Here is a 10020-nt window from a genome sequence, read left to right on the forward strand (position 1 = left end):
AATAATATCTTTATATCTATCATTGGTCCACAGCTAGTAAACGAAAGACTCAGGATTCAAACTCAGGTCTCTAGCTCCAGAGACCAAGTATGTTAGGATTTGTTTATTTGAATGGATAATGACTGAAAGAAGAGAGTAGGGGAAACTGGAATGACAGGAGTTTTTTGTGTTTTGGTTTTCTTTTTGGTCTCTTTAACTGTTGTTATAATGCAATTTGTATAAAAATATAATTTTAAAAAAAGATTTTGGAAAAATGTACCACAAAACAACTTTAATATGTACACTGCATATAGTAATGAAGGGCATTATTCATAAACTTTTGTTTCAATCACTTACATACATGTGTATACTGAGTAAAATGTGTTTCTCACTGTGGGGTGTAGTCAAAAATGTCAGAAACACTGCTTTATGTTGTACGCACATGGTACTGTAATAATAAAAATCAACAAATCTATCAGTCAATGAGAATTCCAAGAAGCCTGGAATGTTAACCACAGTCTAGAGAATGGCTGCCCAACAGAACTTTCTGCAACAAAAGAAATACTCTCTATTTTCACTGTCTGTGCTGTCCTATACAGTAGCCACTAGCCACATACCGCTAGTGCAACTGAGGAGCTGGATTTTTAATTTTATTTAAACCTAATGCCACATGCAGCTAGTGACTACCATCCTGGACAGCACAGCTCTACGATTTGCTCCTACTTACACATTCCAGGTAGGTGAAAGTCAACCAAACAAAATCTTACCTAAAAATATGACAAAGCACTTCATGGGAAAGTTGATTCATATAGTCCTTTGTTTCATCTGATATTGCTTCCTCAGGGATTTCATTATTCATGAGACATGTTTTAACACTTTTCTTTCGTGGTCCCATTGCCGTATTATCTCCAGTATCAAGGAATAAAGCTCTCCTCTTGGTTACTTGAGTTCAAAGCACCTGAAAGCAAGCAGAGAACAGAGTAGACTAAAGTATACCAAACTCAGACGCAGAAATTATCCTGATAAAATCTAAGTAAAACAATGTTTATTTTAAAATACAGACAAAGGTAGTGCTATTACAATGGTACAGACCACATTCAAATTAATAAAAATATTACACAAAAGGCACAGAACATCTTTTTCTGAAGAGTAACAGAGAATACTATAAAAATGTATTATTTAGAATGAGAGAAATCCAAGGAATGAGGAGTCCTGGATTCTAATTTGTACCCTGTTGCTTCCTATGTAATTCACTCAATTTCTCCATGCATCAATTTGTTCATATGTAAAGTAAAATCACCAAAGTAGGTAAACAAAACCCCTCCCAACTCCAGGAGCTTGTGATTCTAGGACTGCCCCTAACACAGCAGACGGTGGAAGAGGACTCTTGGGTTCAAGTCCTGGATCTGCCACAAACTACTTCTATGAACTTGAGTCACCTTTTAAATTCTTCATTCTCCCACCTATAAAGTGAGGGGATTAGACTCCACTAGTGGGTCACAAACCCCTTTATGAATCTAATAAGAACTACAGACCTTCTCCTCAAAAAATAAACACAATTTTATATGTAATTTCAAAGGGAGAATAAAACCACTCTTCTCCCTCTCCCTCTCCTGTAAATATTAAGGAGCAGAGGTTAATTCACATTGTATCAAATGTATGTTTTGTTTGTTTTTAAAATAAGCTTTAGTGAAGGAGGAAGAGAGGGAAGGAGGGAGAAGGTGGGAGGAATGGAGAGGAGGAAGAAGGGATAAAGTCAGATGAGCGAGGACCCAGAGGTTTTTTTTTTATTTTGTTGATCAGGTTAAGAGAAAACTAAGTGAAAACAGTGTCCTTTAAATAGCATTATCAATTATCACTGGTAAAATTCTGAAAAATTATTTGGACTCAAACTCAGAGAACTCTAGCTCAGACCTCAAACTTAACCATGCTACAGTGATGCACAGAATTGCTGTTCCAAATCAGTGCATCTCTAGATTAAATAGTGTTTGCTCCCCTTTATGCACCAACTTTTTCTTCTTCTTAACTATAAACTTTTACTGTTAAAACTTTCTAAAGTGGACTGCGTGCTTCTATTTTCTTAGGGGTTGACTCAATAAAAGCTTAACCTTTCCTTGATGACCTTATCAATATGAATATACATTATATTCTGTGATGCCTCCTCTCAGGGGCTACTGAAGTATGTGGAGATCCTGGGGGTCCTTTGCTTAGGCAGTAAATGGGAGAAAACTACAAGGCTAAGTGAACTCGCATTTCTTGTGCTTGTGCATGTGTTCTGGTCTCTTCTTCCCTCAGTGAAAGGTTATGTGCTGTTACTTCTGGCAGGTGTCAGCATGCTTGCTTCTCCCTGCACTCCACACACACACACACACACACACACACACACACACACACACACACACACACACCCTCTAATTTTTTACTTTAATCAGCTATGGCCTGGAAAACCAAAGAAAAAAGTTTTTAGAACTGTGTGTGGATTAGTATCAACAGGCATCAGTAGTATCGACCAAAGGAATTCTGCAAAGAGTAGGGACATGAGCTACAGTGCACTGAATTTGTGACATCCATTTTGCCTTCTCAGAGGCTTATTTATATGTTGTCCATCACATTTTGGCTAATAGACCTCTGGAGAAATAAAGTTTATACTCAGAACACTCCACAAAAAAAAGTTATAACTATACTCATCTGCTTCTGATTATATCATTGCCCATCTTTTCCTACTTACTGTCCTCCCCTCTCCAAATGGATCTTTCCACCTTATGATAGCTCCTGAAACCGCTCTAAAGTTATTTTGACCTAAGCATCAAATCCAACAGCCTCTCTTCAGTGCTCCCCCATCCAACCCATTTGTAGTATGGGGCACTGCTGACCCCTTCTTCTTTGAAACCCTCTCATCCTTTGGCCCCCTAAGTGATATTCTCTCAGTCCTCTTCATTCCTCTATGACCACTCCTTAGCCTCTTCTGCCAATTCACCCTAGAACCTTCTTCTCCCTGGGTAATTGTATCCATTCTCAAGGCTTCAGCTACTATAAATACACTAAAAAAAGATTTCTACTTCTGGCTCCTATCTTTCCTGAGCTTTGACCTTTATTTCCTCTGCCTATCAGAATTCTTCATCTCAATATCTTGAACATCCTTCAAAAACATCATGTCCAAACTGAACTCTCTCCACAACCACAAACCACGTCTCTCCCCAAACACACACACACACACAACACACATACACACCTGTTCTCCCTACTGTAGTTTACCAGATTCGCAAATTAGAAACCCTGAAATGAGCCTCAATACGTCATGATCTTTCACCTCCCATAGTCACTTGATTGGCTATTCTTATCAATTTTATCACAACACTGCTTTTGCATCCATTCCCACTGGGTTGCAGACTTCTATCAATCTTCATATGGGCTACTGCAATGGCTTCCTAAATGATGTCCACCACTGTATCCCCAGGGCCTGGAACAAAGCCTACCACACAGTAGGCCCTCAATAAGTAATTTGCTGAATAAATGCTTATCATACCATACTCCACCTAGAAGCTAGAGTTATCTTTTTAAAGCATTCCTCTGAGTGCACGTAAAGTGAAAAAAGCAAGATGGACAATATGTCAAAAGTATTATCCCACTTGCATAAAAGAAAAAGGACAAATATGCCTGTGTTTGCAAGGGACATTTTCGGAATGATTCATGACAAAATATTAACAGCGGTTACCTTGGGCAGTGAAAGCAGAGGTTTAGGAAAGTAAAAAAGAGAGTTTTGTGTTTCATATTCTTCTCCATTGTTTGAAAATTTTAGATTGGTCATGGATATTACATTTCAAAACAAAAAACAAACAAAACAAAAACTAAATCAGCCTACAAGGAATTCTAGTTTCCAGAGGATAAAATCTTCCCAATCTGCCTCAAGCCCCCTTTCAATCTCATCTTTCAATCCTTACCACTTGCTCCTCAGGAAACTCACTCTAGCTGCACAGATTATCCTCAGTTCCCCTGAACAAACACTGATCTTTCAATCCTAATAAGCTATTAACTCTGGCATCCTTCCCTTCCTTTTCTTGCCTAGAAAACCACTAATCTGCCTTCAAAATCTAGTTTAAATGTTAAGTCCTCTGTGAAAATTCCTACTCACCCACAATCTGAGCTCCCTGTGAGACTTAACATACTCTTCTACTATAGCAACTTACGTAGAATTTTATTGGTCATGTCTCTGCCAGGAAAAGGAAAAAATCTCAGTCTCTGCCAGGAAAAGGAAAAGAATCTCAGTCTCCTGCCTCTAGGTGATAACAAGTCCTTGCTCATAATAAATCCTCAAATGTCTGATGTATGACTATCCCTCAGTCTTTCTATTATTCCATATGCATCCAGTAGCTTCGTGGCTGCTAAAAACCTTTTCATGCTCCTATGAGCATTCTGTTTGCTATCAAAACCCTATATGATCTCAGCAACAAGCCTCTAACCCTGGCAAAAATGCAATCAGATTTTACTCCAGTAAGAACACGTAACAAACAGCTACCGTGCAGCATGCAAATGCTTCAACAAGACTATTAACCAGTACAGACCAATCCAACCACGAATTAATTCTCCGGCTATCATATTTTAGCACATGCTTCACCTTTAAGAATCCTCACAACTCTAACCATTCACAGACACCATGTTCTTGACTTTTCATCCTTTAAGTAAAAATCTTTCTTAACCCTTTTCCCTTCTTTTTCTTCACCAAATCCACACCACTTAATAATTTACACCCTCATTTTAGGATTCCATCTTTTATTATTCCTTATTATTTTGCAGTGCTGGGGTTTTGTGTGAAACAGATTTAGTAGCCCCAGTGCACAATATATACTTGAATTTTTAAACCAAATAGACTGCCCCTTAAATATCACTGAGGTTATAAAAGTTCACTTGGTTAGAACTTGGAAAAATATTTACTCATAGATATGATATTACACAACATTATCTGAGGTTAGGTCTCCACCAAGCCCACAAAAATCTATGAAACCTACAATATGCATGAATACTAACTAGCTAAGGGCCTAAGTTAGCAGGACTAACAAAATTTTAGGTGAAATTGTATACATATTTCCCATATCATGCCTAGAATTGAAGATCTGGTCACACAGCTACCTACTTGGCAGCAGATGGAATAGCAATATCCCTGCTCTAAGCCTTTGGTGGGGAAGGGCTTATGGAGATGAACATTGGAATAAAGGGTAAGATCTCTATCCTACATCTAGGGGCTTAACAGGTCAGGACCTAAAGCCAGGGGAGATCCATCAGTCCTTGCCAGTCCAAGTAGGTGCCCCTGGAGATGTTCAGGAGGTAAAAAGCTTCCTCATTAAAAGACTCATTTATTTTCCTTATCACCACTCAAACTCTATAAAGGACAACAAAATTGTTTCAACTCAAGTTGGCTTCATCTTCATTTAAGTGAAATACCTAGCTAGGCTATGCTGACCATTTCATCCCAGCTACTGAGTATGAGAGGCCTGGTACCCCTGTATGGGAAAAAAACACCAATCAAGACATGTAAAGTCCCAAGTGATGATGGTGTCTCTCTTGTACGTGCACTCTCTCTTAACTGCTTTTCTTTTAGTGGGATGAGGGATAAAAGCAAGTGAGAATAGAAAATTGCCATGGCTAGCCTTCTATGTCTTGGTTTCTTCCTACCCCTATCTCCAAAATATCACCACTTGTCACTTGAGAAACTCAACAAGGTAGGAAGGTCCAAAGCAGCAGTAGGTTAAAAGTGAAGGCGGAAAGGAGGGAAATTCCAGTTATCAGCAGTAGATAAAGATGACGCATTGGAGCTGGCCTAGCAGTGGAGTCATGGAGGGTAAGGGAGAGGTGAGTATAAATAATAGGTGATTACAGATATGTGAGCCAGCCCAGTGGTCTAGCGGTTAAGATTCAGCGCTGCTGTGGCCCTGGTTCATTTCCCAGTCAGGGAACCACACCACCGTCTGTCGGTTGTCATACTGTGGCGGCTGCCTATTGCTGTGATGCTGAACGCTATGCCACCGGTATTCCAAATACCAGCAGGGGCACCCATGGTGGACAGGTTTCAGGGGAGCTTCCAAAGTAGTAAGAAGGACCTGGCCACCCACTTCTGAAAAAATCAACCATGAAAACCCTATAGATAGCATCAGAGCATTGTCTGATATAGCACCAGAAGATGAGAGGAGACAGAAAAGACCAGGCAGGCTTCCACTCTGCTGTACAAAGGGTCGCTAGGAGTCAGAAATGACTCAACAGCACTCACAGCAACAAATAAATATGTGAAGACTATATTTTGTAGCACTAGGTTATTGCCAGGGTTAGCAAGTTCTGGAGGCTCAGACTCTAAACCCTAAAGAAATGTCAATCTGACAGCATTATAGAATCCCAGAATGTTAGAAGTTGAAGGGGCCCTCAGAGACTGCCTAGACACAGGGTTCTTAATTTTTTGGGGGTTACAAATCCATTTGAGACTATGATGAAAGCTGCACATCATCTCCCAGAGAGAAAAGCAAAACATACCCAGACTCATCCACACAGAATTACATATACAATTTCAGTGTCTTCCCAGGCACATCAAAGCCCATCCAGAGGTCCCTGTCCAAGACTGGCTCCCTCAATTTTCAGATGGACAAACAGAACCAGAGAGGACAAGTCACTTGCCCAAGGGCATATATTAAGTATCAGAGTTCAGGATGGCATTCAGACTTCCTAGCCTACACTACACACCCCACCACCAGGTTAGTCCTCTGCACCTTGGCTGCCTCCCTGCATTCCAGAGCTATGCCCAGTGCTTGGAGACAGGCTTCTGGATGCTCTGACAGAACTGCTGGGACTGCACTCTCCTTCACAAATTAGGGTTTGTGGTCCCTCTAATTTAGGTTCCCACACAGCAGCCTATAGTAGCTCTGGGTATCCTTCAGTCATTCTGTCGCTGTCTGTTTAGCAGATCTTAGCCACAGGAAGCATTGTTTTTGTCCTGGCAGACCAAATACATTCTAAGTTAACAAGCCTGAATTGTTTGTGAGTATTCTTTAAACCAGGGTTCTTCTATAACACAACTTCTTTTAAGCATGCTCTTCTTCCAACCTGCCAGTTTGAAGCTCCCCCCATTCCAAACAAAACTACACTATCCTCTACTAATGCAATTCATTCTTGTTGCTCCCAAATTTATCCCTATCCTTTCATACTTAACCCTCATGGCTATGTTCACCTCTTGTAGGGGAACACCAACATTTACTTGCTTGCAAAATCAAGTTATTTTCCTTTTAATCCTCTATTTCCATTATAGAGGTTTTAACACATTGTTCACAATTCTGACAATCGCTGATACCTATAAAAGTCATATATAAATCCACTCCTTTACTCCCTAAATGTCACAACAAAAAATCTTCCTATACCTGTTCCATCTTGTCAACATCCTCCTCCATCCCTGACTTACTCTACTAACTACTCCCTTCCTCAAATCACACCAGGCCCTCCACGGTAACTGTTTGTTATTAATACACTCTACAGGGCAAAGATAAACTAACTTATCTTACAACTAACCAGAAAATTTAGGGACCTCTTATAAAATTTTGACAATTCTGAATCAATTTCTCATTCTGTAATTAATAACAATTCTCTGGAGAAACTCCTTTTCTTGATTGCTATTATCTATTCATCCATCCACCCATTCCCTCACTCATTTATTTGCTGCCTACTAAGTGTTAGGTGGTGACAGTCTTTCTTCCCATGAAGCTTACAGTCTCAGAGCGGACATTGATTCTACCACCAGTTTCTTACACCTCAGTCATTTCAATTACTAAAACCTAAATTACCTTTCACTACCCTCACCAAAAATACTTCTCTCTCATTTAAAACTTCCCAACGAACTCAATCATCCCATCTTGTCAAGGGCTTCCCCGCCCTTCAAGTTTCTAATGCCTTTCTTTAGCTTCTATTGGCTTCAGCTTGCTCATATCAAAGTAATCTTGCACGGCACTTAATTTGACCCCATTTCTCACACCATAGATCTCCTATGTCTATGACGTAGGACAGCCTCTCTTGCCTAAAGAAACACCCACCACACCCACCAAGCTGCTCAGATAAAACATAAGCAAAAAAACCCCCAGAATTACAGGGCTGAAAGGGTCTAGGAATCATCCAGTCCAATTCTTCATTTTCTAGATAAGGAAAGCAAGGCCCAGAGAGGTAAGCTGGTTTTCCCAAAGGCCCAGAGCCAGAAAGTACCAGTACTGACGCAAGGATTCAGGTCTTCAACTCCAGTTCAAGTCCAATTTCATTTCACCATATCACTTTACCTTACTGAAATCTAGTTTTTCCTTTTTCTCCTACCCTATGCCTTAGTATCTTTGTTACTAAAAATAAAGTGTGTATCCCTAGGCACACAGTCACTTAAACAAACACACGCACACAAGTCTATATTCTTTACCCAAAGAGTACATTAGAATCACAGCATCACAAATTTTAAAGAGAAGGAAGGAGCCTTAGGGATCACCTAAACCAGTAATTGCCAAAAAGACAGTTAAAAATTACAAGCACAGATTTTTCAGCCTATACAACTAGATACATAATATGTACCCTCCACGTTCCCTTTTCCCTCACCCAGAAAATCATGGCCTTATAGAGCCGTTATTTTATCCCTCAGTTGTGCTAGGAGGATGGGAAAGGGGATTAAGAATCAGTGACCTAACCCAGCTCCTTCATTTGACAGATGAGAAATCTTAAATCGAGAGAGAGGAAGGGATTTGCTCAAAGTGAACCAGCAAGCTGACAGCAGCTTTAGGATAAAAGACAAGGTCTACTCTTCACATGGGCGTGTTTCACACTGCTGGTACAGGTTTACATAACAAAGTCTTCAGGACAGAGCTACCCACTGCACAGGAAGCACGAGAACCTTCCTAAGTGCCCAGCTGCCCTTGGCCGGCTTGGTGTCTGGAAATTAACATGGTAGACGTCTCTTATCAGTTAACTCCTGGCAATGCAGGATGCACGGAAAACATGCTTTTCAGGTCTGTCTCTAAGGAACGAGTCCTTGAACGGGAGTTGCGAATTTGACTTGCAGAGCTAGAAGGGGCATCCGAGGCATCTAACACATTCGTTTTACAGATACACACATTGTGGCACCGAGAGGGTAATGCATCTGGGCAAGGTCACACAGTGAGTCGGGGGATGAGGTAAGACTAGAAATCGGGGCTCCCGATCTCAGGGGTGGCGGCCTCTCAAAGACGTAGTATTCACTGCGACCTGCTCAGGGACATCCCCTCAGTACGCTGACTACAGGCCTTCCTCCATTTACTGGCTTAAACACTGACTTACGTTAAAATCGTGGAATTCGTGACGCCCGGAGTGGGATGGGGTTCCAGAAGTTGCCCAGGCCAAACCCCCCATTTTGTTGAGGAAATGGAGGCCCGGGGGGGTTCTGTATGCTGGAATCTTGGGCCAGGTTCAGATAGGGTGGCAAACCCCGCAACCAGGGCCTAAAAGGCCGAGAACCACAAGCCCCATCGCTGCTCTCCTGGGAGCTCTAGGCCCGAAAGGGACCCGAGACCCAGAGCCCAGGCGGTCGGGAGCCCCACAGCCCCCATCCGGCCGCCTCCGCCCCGCCGCACGGCCCCCCGGCCCTGCGGCCAGCCTCCCGTCCCCGGCGCACTCGGCCGCCGCCTCACCTACGCCGGCCCTCCGCCTGTTATTGTAGTTGAGAGGGAGGGAGTAACCCGTCAGGCACTTCCCGCGGCCCCCACCGCCGCGGAGCTTCCGCTTCCGCCGCCGCTCGGGCATTTCCGGAGCGACCTCTTCCGGGGCTGGGCCCGCACCCCGCGGCCATGTTGGGTGTGGGTAGGATGCGTCCTCGCACGGCAGCCATGTTAAGCGTGGCATTTCGGGAAGGGCTGGGGCCGGGCCTTCTTTCACGTGAGAGCGTCGCCGCGCCGGAAGTGCTGACTCTGATTCTACAGTCTGGGGTTGGGTGCTGGGTCAGCTGATGCAGCCTGGCGTTGGATAAGCCTTCGGACCTGGGGTTCGTGATTTGCAAAGTAATTA

At 42.4% G+C, this 10020-nt stretch overlaps 1 protein-coding gene across 5 annotated transcripts in view; it reads right to left on the minus strand.

Annotated features, from left to right (window-relative positions):
- The window catches only part of FBXO38 (F-box protein 38), a 55504-nt gene extending 45779 nt beyond the window's left edge, over positions 1 to 9725 (minus strand). Inside the window, exons 1-2 of one of the 5 annotated variants that reach the window (XM_014786198.2) lie at positions 9648 to 9725; positions 747 to 937 (exon numbers count right to left, since the gene is read on the minus strand). In XM_014786198.2, the coding sequence (XP_014641684.1) occupies positions 747 to 874 (128 nt within the window). In that variant the 5' untranslated portion in view covers positions 875 to 937; positions 9648 to 9725. Of the gene's footprint in view, positions 1 to 746; positions 938 to 9297; positions 9579 to 9647 lie in introns of those variants that run through there. The other 4 variants (XM_014786200.2, XM_087429592.1, XM_087429594.1 and 1 more) reach the window with 4 other exon arrangements.
- Between the last annotated feature and the right edge of the window lie 295 nt (positions 9726 to 10020).

The sequence above is a fragment of the Ceratotherium simum genome, chromosome 4, assembly GCF_057802395.1.
Source record: "Ceratotherium simum simum isolate JZ-2026a chromosome 4, ASM5780239v1, whole genome shotgun sequence".
NCBI lineage: Eukaryota > Metazoa > Chordata > Mammalia > Perissodactyla > Rhinocerotidae > Ceratotherium > Ceratotherium simum.